The following is a 25,767-nucleotide window of genomic DNA, read 5'->3' as shown; positions in this document are numbered from 1 at the left end:
AGGACAATTTTTTGTTCCTTCACCTACCTTCCCCCTTTGGAATAATTAGCTGCAGTGGCTGGTTTTGCGAAACTGGTCGACGCGTCGATCGACGCATGGTACTCCTAAATATCAATCTGTTTTCAACTACATAATACAATTAAATGCACGGAAGTGAACCGGTTCATTTCGCAGCAACATCGGAGCCCTGAGAAAAGTTCGAGAACGCATCTGCGGCCGGCGTCTCCTCAACAGGGGCCTCCTTTTTCGGCGTTGGCTTTGGAGCCTCCTTCACCTTTTTCTTTGGCTTTGGTGGCTCCGTGGCCAGGAATTTGATGAACCGTTTACCAAGACCCTCCTTCTTTTCCTGCTTGGTCTCCTCTGGCTTGACGGCCTTGCCGGCAGCCTTGGTGCGGGCATTGGCAGCAGAGCTGGCGCCCTTGGCTGGTGCAACGTCGTCGGACTGGGTAAGAGCCCTATTCTGAGCAGCAGTCACCTCGTTGTCGGTGACCACAGAGGCCATTGGCGGCTTCTCGTTGGTGGCCACGGACGCAAGCGGGTCCTCGCCAGGTCCGAAGTTTCCTGAGGCCTTGATCTCCTCCCATGTCTTTTTAGGAACGGAAACATATGGCTCGGCAGTGGTCTTTTCTCCAGACTCCTGCTCGCTCTTGGCCTCCGGCTTGGCCTGCGACTTGGCAGCCACGTCAGCCACCTTCTTGGCCTCGGCCTCCTCGTCGTAGCCGTAGTCAACAGGCTCCTTTTCTGGCTCCTCCACCTCAACGGCAGGGGGCTCTGTGATGGAGGAGTCGTCCAGCTCGAACGGAGAATGGTCAATGGTCTCCTCGTCCGAAATGTCGCTGTCGATCTCCTTCTGCAGGTGCTCAGGCAAGCTGGCGTTGATCTCCTTCTGCTCCTTCTTGACAGACGTCTTGATCTCCTTGAGCTCGGCAATCAGCTCCTTTCTGTGCGACTCGAGCTCCTCCTTAGTGTCAGAAAGCTTCGACCGGTTGGCCACAAACTCGTCGTACTCGCGCTGCTTCTGCTCGTAGTCCAGCTCCGCCTGCTCGTGCACAAGATCGCTCTCGGCAGCAAGCCTCTCGGAGTCGGTCGTGGCAGCAGCCAGAGCAGCCTCGGCAGCAGCGATCTTCTCGCCAATCCGCTCCAGCTTCGACAAAGTTGACTCCAGCTTGGCAGAACCAACCTCGTGACGGGTCTTGTGCTCCGCGTGGAAAGCGTCTGCCTCCTCACGCTTGGCCTTTAGTTCGTTCCAAAGAGTGGTCTCCTGATCGGCCTCAGCAACAAGAGGAGCAACTTCCTTATCCTTCTCGGCCTGGATCTCGTCGATCTCGGCCTGTCTGACAGCGTCCTTTTCAGCCTTGACCTTCTTGAGCTCGGCCAACTTCTCCTCTCTCTCGGTGTCGACCTCGTGCTTAGCCTCCTCCTCGGCGGCGATCTGGTCCTTGAAAGCCTGCTTCTTGGCCTCCAACGCAGCCTCCTTCTCGGCCTTCATGGCAGCCTGTTCCTCCTTCAACTTGTCCTTGTCGGCCTGAAGCTTCTGGCGACGAGCAACCTTCTCGGCCTCGCGCTTCTGCTTGGCCTCAATCTTGGCCTGCTTCTGCGCAGCAAAGAACTCGGCTTGTTTCTGCTTGCGCTCCTCCTTCTGCTGCTTGGCAGCCTGGTTGAAAGCCTTTTGCTGCTCCACTTTGGCGTCCAAGTCGGACAAAATAGGCTGCACGACAGAAGAAGCCATCTGGTTGATCTGGCTGATGTCCAATAACAAGCCTCCGCCAACGTCGATCTTGCCAACCGTCTCGGACTTGCGTTTCGCAAAGTTCGCCTGTGCAATCTGCACAGCCTTGATGTTCCACTCCTTGTTGCCAAACAGATTGTCCTGCACAGCCTTGTTGTCGATGCGGTCGAGCGTCGAGTTGGCGTTGCTGATGGCCTTGATAAGCACCTTGTTGTCGATCAGACTGTTTCTGGCGAGGGTGGCGCGCTCTGCGGCGGCATAGTCCGTCTTCGGGTCGAAGTTCTGCGAGGCAAGGGCCCCCACCGACGCAAACTTGGCATTGTCCTGGCTGTCGCTCGCGGTGGGGAGGCCGTACAGACCCTCACGGCTTGGGTTGAGTCTCGAGGTCATGCTCTTGAGAGCCGACTTCTGTGCCGACGAGGTGATCTTCGAGATGTCCACGGCACCGTTGGCCTCGGCGTGGGCGTTGGCCGTGGCCAGCCCGGAACGCGCGTCCAAAACCTGCGGGTTCACACGCGAGTCGAGTGTCTTGGTGGCCGAGTCGGTGGCTTTATTCAGAATCCGCGCAATGTTGATCACTTTCGAGGCCTCGTACGCTCCCCCGCTGCCGGTGGCACCGGCCTGCAGGTTGCTGATGGTGGCCCGGCCAGACCGCACGTCGTCAAAGTCGTACAGCTCCTGCAACGCAGACTTGGCCGGGGCGTTCGAAGGCTTCTTCAGCACCGACGCAGCCGCGTCCTGCGACTCCACAAACTCGGACGACTCCACGTCCTCCTCGTAGAACGGATACTTCTGCGACTTGGCACTAATGGCTGCGTACTCGGCTTCTGGTGCGAAATTGTTTCTCTTCCAAGCACTAGGGGCAGAATCGGTCTTAGCAATCAGGGCAGCCGTGGCAGCCTCCGTGGAAAGCTCTCTCTTGTATGGATGGATGGAGAGGTCGCTGGAAGAGGCCAACAATGCCGCAGTGTCGGAGGCAGAAGGGTCAACACCCAGGTTGACCTTTGCTGGGTTGTTGTAGATTCCGTACTTCAACTTTGCCTTGTAGATGGCCTCCTCGCTCAAAGGTCTACCATTGGTCTGATAAACACTCTGACGAGTGGACTTACTGGTGATTGAAGGGGCACTGTCCTGATACGACAGCATTGAAGAAAGGTTATCGGGGAGAGATGAAATTTGCCTGGTTGCTCTTTTAGAGGAGTGTGGCGGTGCAGAGATCTATACAAGGAACGGGTGAGGATTAAGGGATGGGGGAGAGCGGGTTACTGGCAACAAGGTAGTGGCAATTGCGTTTCCGATAGGGGAAACAAGACAAGTTCCCCACTGGACTTGCAGACGGTGGATGGTTATGCCCTTGTGCTGGGTGCTTGTTCAAAGAAGCATGTGGCGTAGTTCAAAAATTCGCTGTGATTACCTCTTTAGGAAAAGTGGTTTGCATCTTTTGGGAAAGTACAACAAGACCAAACACAAAAGAGCCCGTCCTTGGGAATGAGGCCGGGTAACTACAAGTGTGTGTGGTGGTTTGAATTTTTTTTTTCCCACTCAGCGCGGGCCACACCGATAATGTGTCACGTACTGCGCCACCACGCCGCAAACAACAATTATGCGGGTAGCTTAGATCGATAAGGAAGTTATATAAAAGCATGGCAAATATCCGACCCTCGTGCTAAAACACTCGCTCTTGTTGTTTTCATGGACTAATCGTTCCGTACAATTTTTCGCATCATCCAATTTCTTCTAAGAGCGCAGCGTATGGACCCTACAGACACTCCTGCTCCTTTGATGGAGTTTGTATCCAGCTTTGACTATTCTGAATTGCAATTGATTGATCAGAAGAAAGACACCCTTGTGTCGGAATTAAAAGAAGTCGGATTCGATGCTGGTGATTTCTTGCACGAGATTCAGTACGACGATCAGTACGACGATCTTTACTACTCAGATGCAGAGTGTGACGTGGACGTGGATTTCGAGGGCTCTCGATTCTCAAACACTCCTGAAACATCACAACAAAGATTTGGGTTGGAGGAGGACGACGATCTGCCTGAGCTCACTATCGACCCTGCCAAGGTGGATCTAAGCGGCACAAAACCCAAGGCTTCGTTCCCAATGGCGTACGTTTACCAGTCGGTCTATTCAGAGACCGTGCCATCGTCTCCGCTGGGCCTTGGCCAGTTCGACACGTCGTATTCCGCATTTCCGGACGTGTTTGTTATGGAGTCCACGCCGGAAACACCAATGTCGTACCACGCGACTTCGAGCTCTGAATCCCTCCACGGGTCACCATCGCTGGACGCTTCGCCTGTGGAGCTCGAGTCAGGGCCCCTTGATCTAGATGACGACCCAAAACACAAGAGGAAAAAGTCCAAGATCACGCTCCGCATTCCAGGAAAATCGCCGCACCGTGCTTCTATGCCTCTGGGAGGCAAGCTGGTGTGCGAGATGGAGGACTGCGGGAAACAGTTCAAAAACAGGGCTTTGCTCTCCAGACACATCAACTGTGTCCATTTGCATCTCGAAAGATATGTTTGCAAGTTCTGTTCGCGCAAGTTCACACGGTCCGACCACATGAAGATCCATGTGGGCAGAATGCACCAGGGTAAAGCTGGTGAGGGCCGCAAGAAGAACATGAACAGATCCCGCAAGAAAAGATAAACTTGGCATCGCAACCATTATGCCCGCACATTTTGCATCCAATTCCATTGCTACCACCGCACTCATCATTTTGCTCCACCACATTCTTTGCTATCCGTGCACCTGCGGGCAACGTATAATTTCAATCTAATATTTAGCATTCGAGCTTGACTTGTTCGGGCAACCCGAAAACAGTTTGATATATTACTGATTATCGTAAGTTAATGCTAGTTCCTGCAACTTCTTTTCCAAAGAGTGTTGCAGGTGGTACGTGAAGTAGAGCGGTTCGTCGTTTGGGAACCCGAACGGCGACTTCTCGCTCAGCCAGAACTCAGAGTTCGTGGTGTCCCCACCGGTCAGGTGGAGGAACGTTTCCCAGTCGGTGTATGTGTACTTGAAGTCCGGCTTTGTGTTTGCCAGGAACGATGCCTTGCGCAGCTGCGTGACGATCTGTTGCAGTTCGCCAATGTGGGTGAGGACGGGGTCTTTTTTCTTTCTGAACCGCGTGCGGATCACCGAGTCGCCGTCCGTGTCTTTTTCCTGGATGGTGTTATAGAACGTTTGCAGGAACTGCTGGTCGTCGAAGCCCGGGTCGATTTTCTTGAGCATCTGGGCCACTTTGTGTGGCTGGTAATGGAACCGCACGGGTTTCCCCTCGTCCGGGTAGTTGTACAGGTCGCGGGCCATCTGTATGGTGCGGATATATTCCTGGGTGTTGAAGAAATCGACCGTGTTGAGCTTTTTGGACTGCGAAAACGCCTGCAACACGTCCATCATCGGGTGGGACCCGTCGAACGCGGGGTCTGGATCGCGGCGGTGGACGCTGAAGTTCTGAATCGTGCTGAGAGAGCCGAAGATGAAGTCGCTGATGTTCATCACGAGGATCGTCATGATGGGGATCGCGGCGATCGACCACACGCAGAAAAAAGTGCGCCCCCCACTGGTGGCGGGGGACGGCACGCCGTATCCGATCGTGACGAAACACAGGAACGAGAAGTAGCAGCTCAGGTGGTACGGCCAGCCTTCGTACACGGTGAACAGCAGCGAGCCCAGCAGCCAGAACACCAGCCACGACACAACGATGGTCATTGTGCTGAACAGCTTCTCGTAGCTCAAAGCTCTGCGGTTGACGTGCTTCATGCGGTTGAAGCTGTCCTCGGGCGACAGGTCGGCGGGCAGGTTTTGCAGCTCGATGTTGCGGAAGAACTGGACCCTGTGCCAATAGAAAGTGGACTCTGACGAGAACATGACAAGCTCGCGGATGGTGGAGATGATCAGACCGAACGTGACCAGTCCGACAATACACCAGAGCAGCGTGAGGGCCTGGGCCGCGCTCGTGGAGGGGACAAAGTCGCCGAGCCCGATGGTGAGAATGGTGACTATGGCAAAGTACAGGGCCTCGCCGTACGAGACGTGGAGCAGAGCAGTGAACATGCCGGCCCCCCACATGAGCCACACAACAAAGAACATGGACTGCAGCATGAGCGTGTTCTGCACCCCGTCGATGTTGAACGCGGGCGTGTACTGGTGGAGGAGCACGCCGAGCTGGTTCAGGGAGAGCAACACAAAGTTGGCAAAGTGCAGCACCACGGTGTACACGGCGAACCAGAACCCGTACGAGTAGGTGAACTGGTTATAGTGCTGCTCGGTTATGAACCGGACGTGGTATATAACCACCAGCACGAGCAGCATGAGGCTGGCCACGAGCCAGCCCGCGATCGAGATCAGCTGGGCCTTGTTGTACGCGAGTTTGCGCCGGAAGTTGAGCAGCAGACTGATGTTGGCGGCGAGCCCGCACGCCATGGAGATCGAGTTCACCGTGTAACACCAAACCTCGTCTGCCCCCGCTGGTTTCCCGGTTATACGGTCCTGTTTCCAGTTGCAAATAACGGCAGCCACAGACAGCAGGTTCGAGAGCGGGCCAATACACCCGCAAATGAGCGGGAAGTACGACGAACAGATGAACCAGAGTATGAACTGCGGGTCGCCGGGCTGCACGCGGAGGTTGTTGACGTTCCAGTCTGTATTGTTGAGCAGAGAGTCGTAGTAGTTCTGCATCTTGGTGGAGGTGCGTTCGAGGATGGGGGTTTCGATCTCGGATAACCCGTCATAACTCGAGTCCATGGACTGCTCGACGATCTCGTCCACAAGCTGTTCCTCGGGCAGCTCGTTGTCCGGAGGCACTGTCAAGGCCGGCCCTCGCTGGCCAGACCTGCTGTGCGAGGTGTGCGACATTCCGAACAAATTTCGGACTTGAACAAGGGCTGTGGGTCTGGTTTCCCCTGTGAACGTGCAAAGGGTTATCACCAGTATAACTCTGTAAAACCCCACGGCTTGGCAAAACACCCCTAATTAATTTCTCGTTAATTTTAAATATTTTAGCAATTGGACACTATTCTGCAGAAAGCGTCTCCAGCTCTATGTAATGGCGCGTGGTTTCCAGAAACTGCAGCTCCTCGTTGATGAACCCGCAGTAGTCCTGCGACGACACCCCGGCCAGCCGCAGGTAGTTGAGGTCGATCGCCTCGTCGCAAAAGTGTTTCTTCACCAGCTGCCATTGGCGTAGCTCAAAGTCGAAGTCCAGCCCGGACTGGTCTCTGTACATGCGCACTCGTTCTTTGCGGCCGTTTTTCGTCACAAACAACCGGTCCTCTTTGCGCAACCCCACCGGGTCCAGTTTCGGGAAGTTGGAGTGCACAAAAAGCGGCCGACTGTTACCTTTATGGAACCACTGGTTGAACGTTTTCGTCTTGTCGTACAGCTCGTCTCCGTGCCACCAGTTGTACAACCGGCCGGTGAACGAACCCTGGCGCTGTTTGTGCAGGTCTACTTGCTCTGCGAGCCATTCCTCGTACTCGCCGACCAATTTGTAGTCGGTTACAGGATCGTACTGGATCATTCCGACTCCAGTGTAGACCGGTTTCGGGTAGTAATGCCAGTACCCGATCACGTCGACCTGTTTCTTCATCTGGTAAACCGGCAGGTTGTAGAACTGCGCCGCGGCCAGAAACGTCTCCTTGTCCCCTTCGCCCGTTCCTCCCTGAGAAAAGAGCGGATAGAAGTTCTGCGGGCCGTAGAAGTTGTAGTAGAGCGCCAGAAACAGCGCTTGAATGTGTGTTTTTTTGTTCACAACGATCTGGCCCGACTCGCTGGACGGGTCGGGCATCGTGCCGTCGCGGTCGTGCAATGGAATGTCTGTTTGGGGGTCGTGGGAGCCATGGGCGTAGTATTCGCTTGGAGTCACGTCGTCGGCGTTGTTGCGCACCTGTTTGTCGCCAATGGCCTTGTCGACAATCTTGTAGTACGCGGGGTGCGTGACACGGCGCCAGAAGTCCGGCCACATCACCATCCCGTGCGACACGTACGGCTCAGAGCCAAAGATCTCGTCCGGGTTTGCAACAGGCACGTTGTCCGAGTCCAGAAACATCACCTCCTCGAACGACGACACCAGCAGCGCCAGCGCCTTGTACTGAAACCCGCGGATGCTGTACTTGTGCTTGGTGAGTTCGGGAATGGTCTCTGTGAGCAGAATGCACTTGGCGTTCAATTTTGGTAGCACGTCTTCGCACAGCGACTTTTCGTACTCGGATTCGGTTGGGATGATCATCTCAACGGGCAGCTCGGACCCCGTCGCACGCAGGTTCTCGATGGCCAGCAGCGAAAGCCACGAGAACTTGCTTCCTCCAATAAGAACCACGCCTCTTCCTTGGAACACTCCTTCCGGGTACGTTTTCGGGAACTCCCTGGTAACTGCTCCGTGGCTCTCGGTCAGATCGGCCACCATGGCCAACGGCACCTGAAGACACTTGGAAAGATAATCCTCGCTCAAAACCGGGTACTGCGGCCCCGTGTCGTGCATGGCGATATTTACCACGCCGTTCGACCCGTAAATCTTGGGGAATACGATATCTGACAAACTGCCCTGCATTGCGACCGCCGAGCCCGTGTCGAACGCTGTTCGCGGGCGATTGGCCATGATGTGCGCCCACGCGGACATGAAGAAGTTCTGGAACTTGAGATTGCGCCGGATCTCCTGCTCTGATTTGGCCAGCTTGACGTACCGGCCAGACCTGTCCTCGTTGGCGTGGATCAAATCGGCCAGACTCTTCTCGTACTCGCGCAATTCGTCGTAGAATCCGGAATTTGCCAGCGAGCCGCGAAGACGCGCCAGAACGTCCTTGTCGGAGCTCTGCGAAATCAGCTGCTGTTCGTAAAAGCTGAGGCTCCTGCCCGTCCGATGTGGCCAGCACAGAAGCGTTACCAGCACAAAAACCACACCAACAACAAGCTTGACGGCTGTTCGCCGTCGTATTCGCCGAACATACACGCCCATTGATGGCTTTCACTAAATGCACAACTGGCTAGTTGTTTGAAATATAGTGTAATTTTTCCTTGGGACCACTCCTCGCACCGCCTTTTTCCCCCATCTCCGCCAAGTTGCAAAACGCGGCTTGGGCAGAAAAAAACAACATTATTTCATTATCTTTATTCCATGAGCGACGACCAACCTCGCAGACGTAGACAGTCCTCGGTCGGCAAAATGAACCTCGGAGACACCTCTGTGCCGGCACTACAGACGATGCACTCCAACAAGGATATGAGATCCACGGCCAAGTTGCACAAACAACAACTCAACAAAAACACAGACTCCAGCGATGATTTGGCTATTCTGGACAAAATATGGATTTCCGTCAAGATACTCAGCTACAGACACACCTGGCTGCCGTTCTTGGTCCTGTTGCTGATTGTCCAATCAGCGTACTGGTTTTCCAACAACTTCACCCCGTCCAATCCCCTGCATATGTTTGTCACCATGTCTCACCAGGTTCCAGGAACCAATCCGCCATTGTACGAGAAGGGATTGAAGGACTTTGCCTTTGTTGGGTACATGATGATTTTCTTCACTTTCTACAGAGAGTTCCTCATGCAGATCGTGCTCAGACCGATTGCCCGTTATTTTGGCCTGAAAAAAGAGTCCAAGATTAGACGGTTTACCGAACAAACTTACTCCATTTGCTACTACGGAGTGAGCGGACCGTTTGGTTTGTATGTGATGAAACAGACCCCAATGTGGTACTTCAATACCGCAGCTTTCTACGAGAACTATCCCCATCTGGCCAACGAGTTCTGGTTCAAGTTCTACTATCTTTCGCAGGCCGCTTTTTGGGCCCAGCAATCTGTGGTCTTGATGTTGCAACTGGAAAAGCCACGGAAGGACTTCAAGGAGCTGGTGTTCCATCACATCGTCACCATGCTACTGATCTTCCTGTCCTACAGATTCAATTTCACCTGGATGGGAATTGCAGTCTACATCACGATGGACATATCTGACTTTTTCTTGTCCCTGTCCAAGTCGCTCAACTACCTGGACTCTCCGTATATCGGACCGTTCTTCTTCATGTTCGTGGGCACCTGGATCTACCTCAGACACTGGCTCAACATCCGGATTTTGTGGTCTGTTCTTACAGAATTCCGCACCGTTGGTCCGTACACCTTGAATTTCGCTACACAGCAATACAAATGCTGGATTTCCCAGCCGATCGTGTTTGTGCTGATCTTCGCTCTGCAACTGGTCAACCTCTACTGGCTGTTCCTGATTCTCAGAATCGCGTACCGGTACGTTTTCCTTAACGTTGCCGAAGACGAACGTTCCGAATCCGAGTCCGAGTCCGAAGACGACAAGAAAAATGACTAAGTGACCTTCAGTGATTGCATTCCTCACCTAATATTATATACAAGGCAATCGATCTACCCCAAGACTTTCTAATTGGCCATGTTGGCCGCCTCAAAGTCGATCTGAGAAACTGGAGTCGTACTGTCTGCTCCATGCTGTTTTTTATATCTCAACACCAAGTCCATTCTTCTTTGGTATCCGCGCTCGGCTGCTTTTGCCAGCACTCCGCAAATCAAATTCGTAGCTCTGATGCTGTCGTCGTTGGCAGGAATAGCGTATGTCACCAGGTCTGGGTCGCAATTGGTGTCCACGATACCGATACTAGGGATCCGGGACTGTGCTGCCTCTCCCAGGGCTGTTTTGCTGTCCAGCGCACTCAGAGTGACCACCAGGTCCGGCTTCAACGTTGATCTCTCTTCGAAGTCTGTCAGGTCCCGGCCCGTTGGGACGTCGCTCATGTCCACCTCGATACGCGGCTTGGCGTTCCGCAAACTGTTGGTGATCGTTCCCGGAACCCACTTGCTGGCCACGTACATCCCGTTGCACCGGCCCGCAGCAGCACGCACCGCCCGTAGCTGGCCCTCTTTCAACCCCAGAAACAGAACGGTACCTCCGTTCTCAACCACACCTTCCACCACCTTGGCCGCACGCCGCAGATGGGTCAACGTCTGCTCCAGATCGATGATGTGCAGGTCGTCGTATATTCCGTAAATGTAGGGCTGTGTCTTGTGCTGCCAGAGCTGGGTGTAGTGGCCGAGATGTGCTCCTGCTGCGAGCAGTTTCTGGACGGTGATCTGGTTCGCCGAAGGAGGCCGGCTGATCAGCTCGTGGGGCCTGTAAACGGCCTGCACATCGGCCCCCAGCCCGCCCAGGATCTTGTCGTGGTACCGCTGGCGCACCACCAGCTCTGACTCCGAGTACGGCTCGGCCTGTCCTGTTGGAATCAGATTAGGGTAGTCTGCGATCATCGATTTCGACGCAGAAAACGACTCCTGCTCGCCTCTGTTGACGAACGCCTTGAACAGACGCTTGAACTTGCGCATGGCCAAATCGTCTCTGTTGAGTGTTGGCATTGGGGTCGAGTTCAAGAGCTCTTCGAACTCGTCTTTGGACAGGTTTTTCAGCTCGTCCAGAACGTTGGAAACGGGCTCTGTTTTCGCGGCAACAGGTTCCTCCGTGGCCACAGACTCCGTCACAGCAGCAGCCTTGACTGCCGTGTTGAGTCGAACCGCCGACGAGGCCATAAAACGTCTAATGTACAGACTCATGTTGTTGGTGGATTGAAAAAATATGGAAAAAAATATCCACCCGTAAACCACCCGTTCCCAAGGTACATCCATACACCGGCCGTATTTTTTTCCATCCGCATGTTTTTAGCGTTGGAACGGACAAGCTCGAGGTGTTTGCGGGCCCTTTGTCGAGGATATGCGTCCAGACCGGACGTGACAGTGGAGTCTGATTTTGCGTTTCGCAAGACGCAAATTTTCCGGCTCCCAATTGCCCAGCAGGACCAGTTGTACTATCCGTTGTACGACCGTTTGGTAACTGGTGAGGATAAAGTTGTGCGAGTTGGCGAGTTTGTGGAGAAGTACCGGCCGTTTTTCGAGAAGAATCCAGATCTCAAGATCGTCAAGGACTCACAGTACGTTTTGAACGGCAAGATCGCCAGTATACGCCGCGCTGGAAAGGGTAGCATGTTCATTGATCTGGTCCAGGACAGACAGAAAGTGCAGATAGTGGCCAACTACAAGATGATGGGACTTTCGAACGAGGAGTTTGCCGCATTGCACAGCAACCTGCGACCAGGAGACCACATCTCGTCTACAGGGTATGCGGGGACGACGAAAACCGGGGAGCTATCATTGAAAGCGAGCGAGAAACTTCGATTGGCGTCCCCATCATTGCATCCGATCCCGCCCATTTTCAAGGACCCGGGAAAAGTGTACAGTCACCGGGTGATTGATTATCTTGCGAACCAGAGGTCACGCGACGTGATGATTGTGAAATCGCGGCTGATTTCGCTTTTGCGCAGGTTTCTGGAGAACAGGGGGTTTATGGAGTTTTCGACGCCTATTCTGGGGTCTGGCAACTCTGGCGCCAACGCCACCCCGTTCGTCACCACCAGCGTCCATATCAAGGACAACCGCGACAAACCTGTGCCGTTAAGCCTGAGGGTGGCTCCGGAGCTCTGGCTGAAGAAACTGGTCATCTCCGGGTTCGACAAAGTGTTTGAGATCGGACCCTCTTTCCGAAACGAGGGTGTCGACTCGACGCACAACCCAGAGTTCCTGAGCTGCGAGTTCTACACCACTTTCACCAATTTGGATCAGATGATGCGTCTGACAGAGGACCTGTTTAAAATTTTCGCTTCCGAGCTAAAGAGCCATGACATTTGCCGAGATCGATGCAGCTGGTTGCAGGAGAAGCTGGACGCAAACGGCGGCTGTTTTAAGAAAATTGACTTTTTGGGCCAACTGCCTATCGAGACCGGTCTGCCGCTGCCGGAGTTTTCCAGCGAGGCTCTGGTGGCCTATTTCCGCGACCTCAATTTGGAGGTTCCCCGGGTGCAATCGCCGCAGAACCTGCTGGACGAGCTGGCAGCAGTGTATCTGGAGCCATTGTGCCAGGATTGTCCAACGTTCCTGTACAATCTGCCAGAGGTTCTGTCTCCTTTGGCGAAATCTGCTACCAAACAGAACTATGCAGTCTCCAACAGATTCGAGCTGTACATCAATGGCACCGAAGTGATCAATGCATATGAGGAAGAAAACAATCCGTTCAAACAGACAGAAAAGTTCGAGCTACAGATGCAGGCGAAAACCGAGCATCAGGACATGGAGTCGATCGTGCCCGACTCTGCGTATGTGGACGCTATGGAGTGGGGGTTGCCTCCCACTTGCGGGTGGGGGATGGGCATCGAGCGCATGGTGATGTTCTTCACCAACAGCGACCGGATCGACCAGGTGTTGCCCTTTGGAAAGCTGCCAGACGTGCTCAAGCAGTAGATTTCTGCATCACGTAAGCTTCGGTGGTTGCCGAACTTGACGGCGAAAAGCGTACGGCAATGTGTGATACGGCAGATCCCGAATTGGAAGTTGGATAATTTTTCAGACAATAATTACGAAATCGGTGAATAGAGCCTTCGCGCATATCAAACCAATACGCTTTCGTAAGCTGCACAAGGAGCCCCCCGACTTTTTTTCCAATTGACCGCCTGACCTGCCATACCGCAAGTTTTTCACCTTTTTTTTCCCTGATAACGCACCTCTTGCAGCGTTTTTTAGATTGGTTATCAGGAATCTTCCGCATACAGGATAAATTATTTATATATATAAGGAACAAGCTCGAACCGTTGAGGTATTCTCTAACGATGTCTTTGGTGGCTACTACCGCACGCAGAGTGATCCACAAATGGACAACCAAAGATGGTCTCTTGGGAGACTACGACTACGCCTATCTCTTCACGCCAAGGCTGCCCTTCATGAAGACGTCTGAAAAGATACAACCATTTTTTGGTCTAGACGACGATATTCCCGTCGTTCTCGGGTTCTTGCTCGGACTCCAGCACGCCTTATCCATGCTTGCTGGTCTGGCATCGCCTCCGATCCTAATTGGTACCTATGCCAATTTGTCTGATGATCAGCAACAGTACTTGGTTTCCTGCTCCCTTATCATTTCCGGTATCCTTTCTGCAGTTCAAATTACTCGATTCAAGATTCCGTTCACGCCTTATTACATCGGAACGGGTTTGGTTTCTGTTGTGGGTACCTCGTTTGCTACTATCAGCATTGTGTCCAAGGCGTTCCCAATGATGTACAAGAGTGGTGTGTGTCCTGTTGCCGACGACGGCACGCAGCTCCCCTGCCCTGACGGCTACGGTGCCGTTCTTGGATCTGCTGCCGTGTGTGGTTTGCTCGAAATTCTGCTCTCCTTCATTCCGCCAGCCATTTTGCAAAGAGTGTTTCCGGCCATCGTTACCGGTCCTGTCGTTTTACTGATCGGTGTTTCGCTAGTTTCGTCCGGTTTCGAAGATTTCGTTGGTGGCTCCAGCTGTGTAGACACTGCCAACTCGTGTGCCAAAGGTTACAACTGGGGATCCGCCCAATTCATCGGTCTCGGTTTCCTTGTCTACGTCGCCATCATTATCTGTGAAAAATGGGGTTCTCCTATCATGAAGTCCTGTGCTGTCATTGTTGGACTGCTTGTCGGCTGCATTGTCGCTGCTGCTTGTGGCTACTTCTCGCACGACAACATCGACGCTGCTCCAGCCGTCACCTTCATGTGGGTCCACACCTTCAAACTCTCCGTTTATGGTCCCGTTGTGCTGCCGTTTTTGGCGTGCTACATCGTGCTGATGATGGAAGCAATCGGAGATATCACCGCCACCTGTGATGTGTCCAGAACAGACATCGAGGGTCCGCTGTACGAGTCCAGAGTCCAGGGAGGTGTGCTTGCCGACGGTTTCAATGGTATCATCGCCGCTTTGATGACCATGACCCCAATGTCCACCTTTGCCCAGAACAACGGTGTCATCTCCATCACCAAGTGCGCATCCAGAACCGTTGGATACTGGTGCTGCTTCTTCTTGATTGTCATGGGAGTGTTTTCGAAGTTCGCCGCTGCATTGGTTGCCATCCCAAGCGCCGTGCTCGGAGGAATGACCACCTTCCTGTTCACCTCTGTTGCTGTTTCCGGTCTCAAGATTATCTCCACCACTCCTTTCACAAGAAGAGACAGATTCATCTTGACCTGCTCGCTCATGTTCGGTTTCGGCGCCACGCTTGTTGGTGACTGGTTCGACAACGTCTTCACCTACTCCGGTGACAACAAATCGCTTTCTGGATTCTTCAACGCCATCGTCCTGGTGATGGAAACCGGCTTTGCCGTGACCGGTTTCCTTGGTGTCTTCCTCAACCTGTTCATTCCGCAGGAACCAGACACCACCGACCTGGCCTCCGAGCTCATCGAGGAGCACGTCATCAGCAACGACGACTACGTCCGCGAATCGCAAGGATCCTCTTCCGAGAAAAAGCTGGCTAAATAAGTGCCAAAAAATGCTAATTCTATACGACTTTAATACTAAGGCATTCCTTCGTTATGTCTCCGCACCCGCTCAAAGTATTCGCGCTTCTCGCGCCCTTTCTTGACAGCATTGCGGTGTTTCCGGCTGTTCACGTGCAACCGATACTGCTCTCCCAGAAACAGTTTCGGGTTCCCGTCGCTATCCACACATGTTTCGCAGTAGTAGTGCTTCCATTTCGTCTCGTCGTTGTACTCGAACGTCTCCTTCGGTTTCAGCTCGTCCTGCAGCGACTTGGGTACCGCCTCGTAGTTGGCCAAAGTGGATCCTGCCAGAAACTCGTTGCAAATAGAAATGCCCCGTTGTGCAACCGTTTGCTCCCACGAGTCCAAATCGGTCGCATCCAGGGTGATGATTCGCCCGCCGTTCATCCAGCCGTGCTCCTCCTCGACCGCCAGCTCTCGCGACAGAGTGTTGGCGATCCACCGCACCTGTTTGCGCGCATACCGTCGGGTGGCTCTTTTCATCGTCTCGACACACGACTCCAGACTCTCGCTCGAGTCCAGACACGGAACAAGCTCCTTGTACCCGATCACCTGCCAGACGCCACGGTCCAGCTCCATCTTCGGATCCATCTGCTGGTAAAACTCGTTCATCTGGCGCACCTCGTCCAGAGCTCCGTGTTGGATCATCTTGTCCACACGCGAGTCCAGCCGGGTGTCCAGAACAGCCGTTTTCGCATACAGCCAAAAAAACAGCGTGTTGTATCGCAGCGTCGACGCCGTCTGCTGCCGCTGCTGGCCGTACAGCTCGGACGTTTTGGTTTTCGTGGAGAAATAGATCTCCAGGGCACGCCGCACACGACGTCGGTCGTTTGGGTGGAACTTCTGTGCAACCTTCGGGTCTTTTTGCATGAGCGTCTCGAAAACCTTGTCAGCAGGCCCGTCCAGGATCGCCTGCTCCTCTTCAGACAATTTGGCGGCCTGGGTACCGTCCAGAGTCCGGTTCAGAAATAGCAGGCTCTGCAAATAGTAATGGGTGCCTCCAACAAGAATGGCCGTCTTCCCGCGCGAATGGATGTCCTCAATAGCTTCCATGGCCTCCTGCTTGAACCGGTGGATGTAGTACTCCGCGTCCCAGGCCACATGGTCCATCACATGGTGAGGCACTCCGTAGCGTTCGTTAACAGGATGTTTATTGGTGATCTGGTCCAAGCCGCGGTACATCTGCATGGAATCGGCGTTGATAATCTCACCGTCAATTGCACGCGCAAGCTCGACGGCAAACTGCGACTTGCCCACGCCGGTGGTGCCTATAACAGAAATCACTCGACGGCCCATAGTACATAGCATTTTTTTCGAGCGTGGTTACATAATCAGCACACATTTAAATTTTTTTCACCGGTAAAACTCGTCAAGGATGAACAGACTGGGCACAGGAACACTGTTTCAGCGACTCTTCAGCACGTCGCGCTCTGCTTGCGCACCAAAACCCAAGAAATCGGCCGAACAGGTCCGGAACCTCCAAAGAAAGGCCGACAAGAAAGAAGCCAAGATCGCCAGAAATGCCAGACGTCCAGCGCAGGACAATCCTTTGTACATGCCTGTGCCGCTTGCGCTGCGGTATCTACGTGCCGCCGAGGTCGGCCGTCCCACCAACGAGGCTGTGATCACGATCCAGACGCGGGTCGTCTCCAAGAAGGGTGTCACTCCGATTCAGGGCAACATCCGTCTGACACGGCCGATCACCGACTCCCAGATCCTCGTTTTTGCATCGGACCCGGCCATGCAGGAAGCCGCCCGGGCTTCTGGCGCCAAAGTAGCCGGCGGAAAGGATCTTGTCGAGAAGATTGCTTCGGGCGAGCTCGACCTGTCTGTGTTTGACCGTGCCGTGAGCACTCCAGAGATGGTTCCGTCTTTGAGAGCCATTGCCAGAAAACTGGGTCCGAAAGGATTAATGCCTACCCCGAAAAGAGGCACTGTCGTAGAAGACGTGTCGTCATACATCACCAACAACCTTGCTCTGCAGCCGTTCAGACAAAAGAACAACTGCGTGGCTCTCACCATTGCCAGATGCGACTTTTCCGACGAAGAGGTGGTTGGAAACGTGCTTTCCGTCTCCGACGCCGTCAGACAGGCCATAGTCGACGCCAAGAGCAAAAACCCCATCATTGTCGGCCAGACTGTGCTCTCCACCACCCATGGACCGGGCATTGTGATAGACTTCTGAGCTTCTGTATATATTGGCGTCGGTCGGCGCGTCGAATTTATAATTAAAGCCTAAAAAATAACAAGACATTAACGAAAAATAAACCCTACAATATAACGTTTGCCAATGGGATTGATTGCGGGCAACGAGGTGTTGACCAGACGGCGAATTTTGCTCTCGATCCTGGCGATCTGCGCGTTTGTTGGACTGCCGCTGTGGTACGCCACCACGACGGTCCAGCGTGCGGAATTGCCCGTCGCTGAGATATACGGTCTCTCGTCCGAACTGGTTTCCTCTTCTAGGTTTGAGATCCCTGTTTATGTTCAGATGCCCGTGACCACCACGGGGGCCCTTCAGGAAGCTCAGCAGCAGATCGACGATATGTTGAAAGCCAGAAACTTGCCGGTTTCCTGGCGAATCGTGCTCGAGGCCGGATCGGGCACCGAAAGCGACTACAAAGTGCACCTGTTCCTGGACCAGGACGCTGACAAAGTTTATGTCTCGCCGTTTGAGGACAGAACCATTAAGTTGTACGTCTCGCCGACGGTCATAAAACACAACAAAGTTGCCGAACTAATAGCAAGAACGTTGGTGGAAGACGTGTTTGGCGACGAAATCACCATGTTTGAGCGGCTCCACCAACCGGAGGCGGTTGTCAAGATGCCGTATTCTCCCGATTACCATGTGACACTATCGCTGTTGCAAGGAGGCGTTCAGCCAATTGGATGGGACATCGAGTCGTCTGCTCTACTTTTGAAGAACTATTTGAGCTCTTTGGCTCCGTACGCCAACTTCACGTTTGATTCCCAGGTCGAGCATTACGAGAAACTCTCGGAGAACATCGCGTTGCAGTACGACGAGGACAAAAAGCAGTACTTGCTCAAAGAATCAGACACGTCCACGTTCATCGATTACTCGGAATGGGGGCTGGACCAGAATACCCAGAAAGTGCCTGTGGTGAACTTTCTGGCGTACGTGCCGGCCCCGGACCAGCGTCCGATCCAAATTGAAAACTCAGTGTCAAACTCGTTTATTGTTCCGCAGTGGGGCGGAGTCGCTATTGTTAACACTGAAAAACAATTTTTGGAGTACGGCGATCTGCTCCCGGTGATGGAAATTTTCGCGTCGCAGCTGTTTCAGCTGGTGGGGGCCCCGGGCAACCCGAAGTCGCCGACGATCCGCACAGACATCCTCACGCGGTTCCAGTCGGTGGCCAACACACGCAAGTCGATCGACAACCTGATTTCGCTGTGCAAGCTGTGCGAGCAGCTGCCAAATATCAGTGTTCCTGACAGCACGCGCGAGCAGGTGGAGCAGGCGCTAAAACGGGTGAGGGAAGCGGCTGACGCTGTGGTGAGTCGCCGCTGGAGCTTGGCAAACGCTTTGGCGGCAAAAGCGTACGTGCTGTCTGACAAGGCTTTCTTTCAAAAAGACATGGTGCAGCAGATGTATTTCCCTGAGGAGCACAAGATGGCCGTTTATACGCCATTGTTGGGTCCGTTCGCCACGATCATGGTGTTGGGGGTGCTGCGCATGTTAAAAGAGGCACGGGAGTCAAGCGTTTCGGAGAAAAATGCTGCCCCTGAAACGGCGCACAGCGTGCTTTGAAACTGAGCCGCACAGGTTTGAAAGGGATCACATTAAAATAGAAGTGCTGAAAAAAAATTTGGTAAGCAACTCGAGCACATAGAATAATTAGGCAAAGAATAGTTTATTTTCTTTATCCAAATGATGATAAAGAGCGTTCGCCAGCGATTGCGGCTGAACTCTGTTTGGGTTGTCCGGCTGTTTGTTGCGTTTGCTGCGCTGCTGGCACTGGGCAACCTGTACTATCTCAAGCGGGCCGAGTACAGTAGACCCGTTATCCAGGAAGAGACGTACAGGGTGATCAATTTGGCTACCGAAAAAGTGCCAAAGGAAAACGCCACGATCATGAGTCTTTGTCGTAACGAGGACCTGGGCGGCATTGTGCGGTCGATCCAGAACCTGGAGGACCGGTTCAATCGCAACTTCCATTATGACTGGGTGTTTCTCAACAATGAACCGTTTTCTGACGAGTTTAAAGACAAAGTTTCCAAGATGGTTTCTGGAGAGGCCAAATTCGGACTGATCCCAGCAGAACACTGGTCGTACCCGGACTTCATCGACCAGGACAAGGCCAGAGAGGAGCGGAACAAGATGGCCGACATGGGCATTATCTACGCAGACTCTGAGAGTTATCGCCACATGTGTCGATATAACTCTGGATTCTTCTACCGACACCCGCTCTTGCAGAAGTACAGGTATTACTGGCGAGTGGAGCCGGACGTGGATTTCTACTGCGACGTTGATTACGACCCATTTTCTGTGCTCAGGCAGCACAACAAGGTGTACGGGTTCACGATTTCGATCTACGAGTTCCACGCCACGATCCCGACCCTGTGGGACTCTGTCAAAGAATTCCTGGGCAAGAACCCGGGAGCACAGCACAAAAACTCGCTCGTGGACTTCATCTCGGACGACCACGGCAACTCGTACAACCTGTGCCATTTCTGGTCGAATTTCGAGGTTGCTGACATGGATTTTTGGCGGTCTAAGGTGTACGATGATTTCTTCAAGCACCTGGACGCCACAGGCGGGTTCTTCTACGAACGCTGGGGAGACGCTCCGGTGCACTCGATCGCCGCAGCACTGTTCCTGGATCGCGACCAGATCCACTTCTTTGACAGAATCGGATACAACCACGGGGTGTACTCGATGTGTCCCGTGGACGACAACGTCTGGGTCAACAGCAAGTGCAGCTGCGACAAGAACTCCGATTTCACGTTCCGCGGTTATTCGTGTGGCCAACGCTATTATAAAGTTACGAACCGTGAGAAGCCTTCCAACTGGAAACAGTATGCAGATCTATAGTTTGATGCCAAGAATAACTCCCCAGCCGCATGCACACGTTCCTCTATTTTGATGACGTAATCCTCCTTAGAAATATTTGAGTTGTTTTGTCGGGGGCTTAAAAAAGAACAGAATCAGAGTTTTTCCCAAACAACGCTTAGTTCACGAGTTCAGGAACACAGATACTGGCAACGAGCCTTGGATTTTATTGATTTTGGCCCGTACACGAACTAGCTGCGTGCAAAAGCCACTGGAATATATAAGTTTGTTGCTTGAGAAAAGTTATTCAACACTTGATATGCTGCGTGTCCCACGACTTCGTTTTCTAGCCTTGGCGTTGGTTCTTGTTGTGTTTGGTATGATCTTCGGAACGGTCGATCAGACACAACGGTTCCAGAGTTCCTTGGTGGACATCCAGAAACACATGTCTACGTACAACGGCAGTTTTGTTCCGTCGTTTGGACGGCAGGAGGTGATCGAGGAGCCTGCTGGCCACGAGGAGAGCCGGGATCCACCGGCACAGGAGCATGATCAGCCGGCCGAGCCCCACGGCTCTACCGAGTCGAACGACGACGACGACGACGGCGACCAACTCGTTAGCAACGCTGCTGTTGAGGCCCAGCAACAACACGCCGACGAGATGACCCAGCAGATCAAAACTCCACCGAGCGAGCCGATCCAGGAGATCCCAAAGAACCCGCTGGTGGGTACCCCGCTGGACAACGCACACAAGCGCAACCCAGACAAGGCCCCTCTGCCTTCCGGATACCATGGATCCATGACCCACCAGTACAAACCGTACGAGCAGATCCGGATCGTCAAGGACAAGTACGGCAACGCGGCCAAGCAGAACGCCACGATGCTTACACTGGTGCGGAACGAGGAACTGTTTGATATGTTGCAGTCGATCCAGCAGCTCGAAAGCCGGTTCAACAGAAACTACCAATACGACTGGGTTTTCCTCAACGACAAGCCGTTCACCGAGGATTTCATCAAACAGACCTCTGCCATGGTCTCCGGCACAGCCAGATACGGTATCATTCCGTACGAGCACTGGTCTTATCCAGATTATGTTGACGCACAAAAGGCCAAAGAGGTGAGAGAATCTCGCCATTTTTCCAATGTTGCATACGGGTCGAGCGAGAGCTACCGCCACATGTGCCGGTTCAACTCTCGGTTCTTCTATAAGCACCCGATCCTGGACGATTACCAGTTCTACTGGCGTGTGGAGCCGTCGATTGAGTATGGATGCGACATCATGGAAGATCCGTTCAAGTACATGATTGACAATAAGGTGAACTACGGGTTCACGCTCACGCTGACCGAGTTCCCCAAGACAATTCCAACACTTTGGGAGACCAGCATGCAGTACTTTGAGCAGCCAGAGGTGAAGGAGCAGCTGCCTCCGGTGGAGGAGAGTTTGCTGTCGTTTATTTCCGACAACGGCGGGCTGAGCTACAATCTGTGCCACTTCTGGTCGAATTTCGAGATCGCCAACCTGGACTTTTACCGGTCCCCGGTTTACGAGGCATACGTTGACCATCTGGACCGCGCGGGCGGCTTCTTCTACGAGAGATGGGGAGACGCGCCGGTCCACACGATTGCCGTGGCCAAGATGATGCGCGCCAGCGAGATTCACCTGTTCACGGACATCTCGTACAAGCACACGGTTGCAGGTTCGTGTCCGCTGGACGACGCGTTCCGGCAAAAGGCCCGGTGCACGTGCGACCCGGGCACGGACTGGGCGATCACGTCTGGCTCGAGCTGCAACATCAAGTTCCTGGAGGTGTCCCACCAGCCTGCGATGGCGGACTTTGAAAAGTACCGGGACATCGTGGCTGAGCGGGCTGCGGCTCAGCAACAGCAGAAGAAGGAGGATCTGGAGCGCAAAAGGGAGGCAGCCCGTCAGCGGGCCGAGGAGAGAAGACAACGTGCTGAGGAGAGACGGCTGAAGAAACAAAAGGAGAAGGAAGAACGCGAGAAGGCCAAAAGCGCATCGGCAGCGGGGCAATCTTAGATAGAGGCATTGAATATACCAGCCGAAATAGACATCTGTACACCAGACAATAGGGACGGAAACGAGTTGTCATGTGACCGCACCCGGTTTCTTGCGCTTACGTCACCAGAGGCCAGGTCCGCTCCTTTAAACTAAGCAGGGTAAGCCCCGATCCGTCAAAAAATGTGCTTGGCACAGAAGCTCATAAAATTTCCTGTTTTTCGCGTTAGTGTTCTGTACAGTTTGTTCTTATTACCCTCCTTAGAGCAGATATTTTCTTCTACTTGTTAACACCATGGCACGTACAAATGCTCGATTGATCCGGTTTGGGATCTTTGCCCTGGTGCTTGTTTTCTGCGGCTACATTCTGACAAAGGGCTCGTCGAACTCGTACAACCTGTCCAAGAGTACCACTGTGAGTCCTGAGGCGCAATCCAGCGCAGAGACCACTGCACCGGCAGCTCCCGAGAAGAAGGAGACCACCAAGGTGTTCTCGAACAGCGGCAGCAAGGAGAAGGCCACGTTTGTTTCGCTAGCCAGAAACCAAGACCTTTGGGAACTGGTTGGTTCGATCAGACAGATCGAGGATCGGTTCAACTCCAAATTCCACTACGACTGGGTGTTTTTGAACGACGGCGAGTTCAGTGAGGAGTTCAAGAAGGTCACTTCGGAGGTTTGTTCTGGTACCACGAAGTATGGCCAGATTCCAAAAGAGCAATGGAGCTTCCCATCTTGGATTGACACAGAAAAGGCCGCCCAGGTTCGTGAGGAAATGAAGAAAAACAAAATCATCTACGGCGACTCCATCTCATATAGACACATGTGCCGTTACGAGTCTGGATTCTTCTTCAGACACCCTCTTCTGGAAGAATACGAGTACTACTGGAGAGTGGAGCCAGGAATTAAGATCTACTGTGATGTCGACTACGACGTGTTCAAGTTCATGAAGGACAACAAGAAGTCGTATGGCTGGACCATCTCGTTGCCAGAATATAAAGAAACCATTCCTACTTTGTGGAAAACCACCAAGGACTTTTTGAAAGAAAACTCCCAATACGTTGCCGACAAAAACCTGATGGACTGGATCTCCGACGACGACGGAGGAAGCTACAACGGATGCCACTTCTGGTCCAACTTCGAGGTCGGCTCGCTCGAGTTCTGGAGATCCGATGCGTACATGAAATACTTTGAGTTCCTCGACAAGGCGGGCGGGTTCTTCTACGAAAGATGGGGAGACGCGCCAATCCACTCGATCGCAGTCGCTCTTTTCATGCCAAGAGAAGAGGTTCACTTCTTCGACGACATTGGCTACTTCCACAATCCTTTCCACAACTGTCCTATCGACGAGGCCGTGAGAGAAAAGAACAAGTGCATGTGCGCACCAAAGGACGACTTCTCGTTCCACTCGTACAGCTGCACGTCCAAGTTCTACGACATCATGGGCCTCCAGAAACCAACAGGTTGGGAGAAGTACGTTCAATAAGCTCTCTAGTTTTGATTATGTAAGCCACCCCAATATTGTTGTTCCCAAATAAATATTACTGGGCCATTTTTTTACACAAAACCTGACAAGACATTTACCTTGCTTAAGTATAATGACCGAACTCGCTATAGAAGAGCCTTTGGAGTTCGACAAGGTCTTACAGGCTGTGCGTGACGGCGCGCAGGACTGTTTGGAGACCAGAGACTTCATTTCCTACGCCACAATCCTAGATATATACCTGGCCGACCCATCGTCTTTCAAAGAGGACGAGAAGGACATTTTGTTGGAGGAGTTGTCTAAGGTCCTCCACAATGACCACGAGCTAGTGTATGAGATTGGTTGGGACTTGCCGGCAATGTTGTTGAGATTTTTCGAAGGCCCTTTATCCAACGGATTTAGACTTGTCGATGTGAAGGGAGTCGTGTTCATGATGCAGATTTTCGAGGCATTGGCCACTTTCGGCAACCCGAAAGAGCTGTTGTTGTCGACGTGCGAGCTGATTAGCGAGATGAAAGTCGAAGAGGATGTCGAGCGGGCCAAGAAGTTCAAAGAGAATTCTCAGACCACCACCTACAGCCGCAGAAGGCCCGAAAGCATATTTCTGATCAAAGTGCATCTTGTTTTGGAGCTTGTGAACACGTGTTTGAGGCGCAATGTGACGGTGCATCCGTCTAAGTTCCTGGGTATGGTTGTTTCTGCCCTAATTAACTTCTCCAAGAGCTCGACCGAGAACATGACCCATTTATCGGTGATCCGCAGATTCTACACATTGGTTAGAGACTACATACCGCCAAACATCCCGGAGTCCAGCGATATCCCGCTGGAGGACCTGGAACGCCTTGTTGACGAGGAAAACTACCTGCAACGCAAGCTGTTGCTGCTGGTGTTCTCTGTGATGGTGGAAACGTCTACGAAAGGCCTTGGTCCGCTGTTTCTGGCCAATTCGTTTGCCCAGATGAGCTGTTCAGCGTCGCTGGAGGCCGGTGACAAGTTTGAGTTTATTGAGCGGTTTGTCAGTCTGGCAATGTCGCTGGACCTGGAATTGGACAACATGTTCGACGCCGAGGTGGCACACGCAGGGAAAGTGTTTGAAGGCAGAAACATAACCGACACAGAGCAGATCTTCAAACTCGCCGTGGATAACTACAATTCTTCCGAGTTCCGTCAGAAAACCCCGCAGGAGATCCCGTTCTCGCCAACAGCCGTTACCATTTTGTACGCGTACAGTCGCCTGGTGCAGGGACACAAGTACACCAAGCCGCTTCCGAACTTCTTGTCGCTCGTCAAGCTGCAGCTGTGTGTTTTGATTCCGTACGTGATTGACGGCCAGCTGCTGAACGACTCTGCCATCGTCAGCCTGGTGTTGCTGACCATGAAATCGCTTGAGCGGGGCATCGACAAGTACACAGAAACAGACAAGCTGCTGATTTTTGCGTACCTGCAAAACCTGGCATCGCTGTGTCTTGAGTCGGAGGACTCGAACCTCCGTCGGTTCCTGTACTCGTTGACCACAAAGGTGTTTGTGAGTCTGCAAGAGCAAGACTCCTACGAGTACATTGTGGACTCTCTGGAACACTGTTCTGCAGAGTCGTACCGGATCTGTATGATTGGAATTCTCAAGGACCTGATGCTGCGCAATAGACAGGGCGCGCTCGAGGACGAGCTGGAGAAACTACAGGTGTCGGCGCCGGCTCTGCCGCCACGCCAGCTCACATACATCCAGTTCACGCCTGCGCGCGAACAGCGGGTGCTAGAGCTGCTGGACAAGGCCGTCGCGGAGACGTTTGCCGAGGACGTGGACCCCGTGGTGTGCAACAGTCTGCTGGCGTACATGAACCTAATTTTGTCCATCAAGAAGTTCGACGCGAAACAGGTCCACAGACGCGTCGCTACAATCCAAAGACGCATCTCCAAGCTCGACAAGTCGCACCAGCAAATCGTCGACCTTATTCAGTTCAGCATCGACAAGGCGTCCGAATTTTATAAAGAATAAACGCGGGGCTGTTAGTTAGTACCACTGCTCAGATAAGTGATGAATGTTGGAAACAGATGTTCTCTTCATGTGCTTCAGAGTGAGCTGAGAAAAGGTATCATCATAACAGAAGTACTTACTTGGATATAACTAAAGAATAACTTAATTTTTCACCAATTTTTT

General features: G+C 53.0%; 23 protein-coding genes across 23 annotated transcripts; 13 read left to right on the top strand and 10 right to left on the bottom strand.

Annotated features, from left to right (window-relative positions):
• Positions 1-163: 163 nt before the first annotated feature.
• Positions 164-2,875, bottom strand: OGAPHI_000799 (uncharacterized protein; the record flags this gene model as incomplete). Its single annotated transcript, XM_046208934.1, has 1 exon — positions 164-2,875. One exon carries the CDS (start codon positions 2,873-2,875, stop codon positions 164-166), a length of 2,712 nt encoding a protein of 903 aa, XP_046064456.1.
• On the top strand, positions 2,118-2,510 carry OGAPHI_000801 (uncharacterized protein; the record flags this gene model as incomplete). Its single annotated transcript, XM_046208936.1, has 1 exon — positions 2,118-2,510. The coding sequence occupies one exon, from the start codon at positions 2,118-2,120 to the stop codon at positions 2,508-2,510; it is 393 nt and encodes a 130-aa protein (XP_046064458.1).
• On the top strand, positions 2,538-2,750 carry OGAPHI_000800 (uncharacterized protein; the record flags this gene model as incomplete). Its single annotated transcript, XM_046208935.1, has 1 exon — positions 2,538-2,750. The coding sequence occupies one exon, from the start codon at positions 2,538-2,540 to the stop codon at positions 2,748-2,750; it is 213 nt and encodes a 70-aa protein (XP_046064457.1).
• A 606-nt stretch (positions 2,876-3,481) lies between the features above and the next one.
• OGAPHI_000797 (uncharacterized protein) lies at positions 3,482-6,463 on the top strand (the record flags this gene model as incomplete). Its single annotated transcript, XM_046208930.1, has 3 exons — positions 3,482-4,325; positions 4,641-5,539; positions 5,639-6,463. The coding sequence occupies 3 exons, from the start codon at positions 3,482-3,484 to the stop codon at positions 6,461-6,463; spliced, it is 2,568 nt and encodes an 855-aa protein (XP_046064454.1).
• Positions 3,859-4,356, bottom strand: OGAPHI_000798 (uncharacterized protein; the record flags this gene model as incomplete). The annotated part of the gene is made up of 1 exon (XM_046208933.1): positions 3,859-4,356. One exon carries the CDS (start codon positions 4,354-4,356, stop codon positions 3,859-3,861), a length of 498 nt encoding a protein of 165 aa, XP_046064455.1.
• On the bottom strand, positions 4,565-6,595 carry OGAPHI_000796 (uncharacterized protein; the record flags this gene model as incomplete). The annotated part of the gene is made up of 1 exon (XM_046208929.1): positions 4,565-6,595. One exon carries the CDS (start codon positions 6,593-6,595, stop codon positions 4,565-4,567), a length of 2,031 nt encoding a protein of 676 aa, XP_046064453.1.
• Positions 6,596-6,752: 157 nt separating this feature from the next.
• On the bottom strand, positions 6,753-8,693 carry OGAPHI_000795 (uncharacterized protein; the record flags this gene model as incomplete). Its single annotated transcript, XM_046208928.1, has 1 exon — positions 6,753-8,693. One exon carries the CDS (start codon positions 8,691-8,693, stop codon positions 6,753-6,755), a length of 1,941 nt encoding a protein of 646 aa, XP_046064452.1.
• A 159-nt stretch (positions 8,694-8,852) lies between these two features.
• Positions 8,853-10,055, top strand: OGAPHI_000794 (uncharacterized protein; the record flags this gene model as incomplete). The annotated part of the gene is made up of 1 exon (XM_046208927.1): positions 8,853-10,055. The coding sequence occupies one exon, from the start codon at positions 8,853-8,855 to the stop codon at positions 10,053-10,055; it is 1,203 nt and encodes a 400-aa protein (XP_046064451.1).
• Positions 9,615-10,075, bottom strand: OGAPHI_000793 (uncharacterized protein; the record flags this gene model as incomplete). Its single annotated transcript, XM_046208926.1, has 2 exons — positions 9,615-9,986; positions 10,061-10,075. 2 exons carry the CDS (start codon positions 10,073-10,075, stop codon positions 9,615-9,617), a joined length of 387 nt encoding a protein of 128 aa, XP_046064450.1.
• A 48-nt stretch (positions 10,076-10,123) lies between these two features.
• OGAPHI_000792 (uncharacterized protein) lies at positions 10,124-11,302 on the bottom strand (the record flags this gene model as incomplete). Its single annotated transcript, XM_046208925.1, has 1 exon — positions 10,124-11,302. The coding sequence occupies one exon, from the start codon at positions 11,300-11,302 to the stop codon at positions 10,124-10,126; it is 1,179 nt and encodes a 392-aa protein (XP_046064449.1).
• On the top strand, positions 10,284-11,318 carry OGAPHI_000791 (uncharacterized protein; the record flags this gene model as incomplete). The annotated part of the gene is made up of 2 exons (XM_046208924.1): positions 10,284-10,605; positions 11,017-11,318. 2 exons carry the CDS (start codon positions 10,284-10,286, stop codon positions 11,316-11,318), a joined length of 624 nt encoding a protein of 207 aa, XP_046064448.1.
• An 83-nt stretch (positions 11,319-11,401) lies between these two features.
• OGAPHI_000790 (uncharacterized protein) lies at positions 11,402-13,039 on the top strand (the record flags this gene model as incomplete). The annotated part of the gene is made up of 1 exon (XM_046208923.1): positions 11,402-13,039. One exon carries the CDS (start codon positions 11,402-11,404, stop codon positions 13,037-13,039), a length of 1,638 nt encoding a protein of 545 aa, XP_046064447.1.
• A 365-nt stretch (positions 13,040-13,404) lies between these two features.
• On the top strand, positions 13,405-15,078 carry OGAPHI_000789 (uncharacterized protein; the record flags this gene model as incomplete). The annotated part of the gene is made up of 1 exon (XM_046208922.1): positions 13,405-15,078. One exon carries the CDS (start codon positions 13,405-13,407, stop codon positions 15,076-15,078), a length of 1,674 nt encoding a protein of 557 aa, XP_046064446.1.
• OGAPHI_000788 (uncharacterized protein) lies at positions 14,044-16,394 on the bottom strand (the record flags this gene model as incomplete). Its single annotated transcript, XM_046208921.1, has 2 exons — positions 14,044-15,091; positions 15,223-16,394. 2 exons carry the CDS (start codon positions 16,392-16,394, stop codon positions 14,044-14,046), a joined length of 2,220 nt encoding a protein of 739 aa, XP_046064445.1.
• Positions 16,395-16,473: 79 nt separating this feature from the next.
• On the top strand, positions 16,474-17,283 carry OGAPHI_000787 (uncharacterized protein; the record flags this gene model as incomplete). The annotated part of the gene is made up of 1 exon (XM_046208919.1): positions 16,474-17,283. The coding sequence occupies one exon, from the start codon at positions 16,474-16,476 to the stop codon at positions 17,281-17,283; it is 810 nt and encodes a 269-aa protein (XP_046064444.1).
• A 105-nt stretch (positions 17,284-17,388) lies between these two features.
• OGAPHI_000786 (uncharacterized protein) lies at positions 17,389-18,870 on the top strand (the record flags this gene model as incomplete). The annotated part of the gene is made up of 1 exon (XM_046208918.1): positions 17,389-18,870. One exon carries the CDS (start codon positions 17,389-17,391, stop codon positions 18,868-18,870), a length of 1,482 nt encoding a protein of 493 aa, XP_046064443.1.
• An 87-nt stretch (positions 18,871-18,957) lies between these two features.
• Positions 18,958-19,791, bottom strand: OGAPHI_000785 (uncharacterized protein; the record flags this gene model as incomplete). Its single annotated transcript, XM_046208917.1, has 1 exon — positions 18,958-19,791. The coding sequence occupies one exon, from the start codon at positions 19,789-19,791 to the stop codon at positions 18,958-18,960; it is 834 nt and encodes a 277-aa protein (XP_046064442.1).
• OGAPHI_000784 (uncharacterized protein) lies at positions 18,991-20,154 on the top strand (the record flags this gene model as incomplete). The annotated part of the gene is made up of 1 exon (XM_046208916.1): positions 18,991-20,154. The coding sequence occupies one exon, from the start codon at positions 18,991-18,993 to the stop codon at positions 20,152-20,154; it is 1,164 nt and encodes a 387-aa protein (XP_046064441.1).
• Positions 20,155-20,431: 277 nt separating this feature from the next.
• On the top strand, positions 20,432-22,150 carry OGAPHI_000782 (uncharacterized protein; the record flags this gene model as incomplete). The annotated part of the gene is made up of 1 exon (XM_046208914.1): positions 20,432-22,150. One exon carries the CDS (start codon positions 20,432-20,434, stop codon positions 22,148-22,150), a length of 1,719 nt encoding a protein of 572 aa, XP_046064439.1.
• Positions 20,459-21,247, bottom strand: OGAPHI_000783 (uncharacterized protein; the record flags this gene model as incomplete). The annotated part of the gene is made up of 1 exon (XM_046208915.1): positions 20,459-21,247. The coding sequence occupies one exon, from the start codon at positions 21,245-21,247 to the stop codon at positions 20,459-20,461; it is 789 nt and encodes a 262-aa protein (XP_046064440.1).
• Positions 22,151-22,424: 274 nt separating the features above from the next.
• On the top strand, positions 22,425-23,612 carry OGAPHI_000781 (uncharacterized protein; the record flags this gene model as incomplete). Its single annotated transcript, XM_046208913.1, has 1 exon — positions 22,425-23,612. One exon carries the CDS (start codon positions 22,425-22,427, stop codon positions 23,610-23,612), a length of 1,188 nt encoding a protein of 395 aa, XP_046064438.1.
• A 112-nt stretch (positions 23,613-23,724) lies between these two features.
• On the top strand, positions 23,725-25,605 carry OGAPHI_000779 (uncharacterized protein; the record flags this gene model as incomplete). Its single annotated transcript, XM_046208911.1, has 1 exon — positions 23,725-25,605. One exon carries the CDS (start codon positions 23,725-23,727, stop codon positions 25,603-25,605), a length of 1,881 nt encoding a protein of 626 aa, XP_046064436.1.
• OGAPHI_000780 (uncharacterized protein) lies at positions 23,826-24,716 on the bottom strand (the record flags this gene model as incomplete). Its single annotated transcript, XM_046208912.1, has 2 exons — positions 23,826-24,108; positions 24,472-24,716. 2 exons carry the CDS (start codon positions 24,714-24,716, stop codon positions 23,826-23,828), a joined length of 528 nt encoding a protein of 175 aa, XP_046064437.1.
• Positions 25,606-25,767: the final 162 nt, after the last annotated feature.

Source organism: Ogataea philodendri (assembly GCF_020536065.1).
Source record: "Ogataea philodendri strain CBS6075 chromosome Unknown scaffold10, whole genome shotgun sequence".
NCBI lineage: Eukaryota > Fungi > Ascomycota > Pichiomycetes > Pichiales > Pichiaceae > Ogataea > Ogataea philodendri.
The sequence above is the reverse complement of the archived record's forward strand: the minus strand, read 5'-3'. Positions and strand labels throughout refer to the sequence as shown.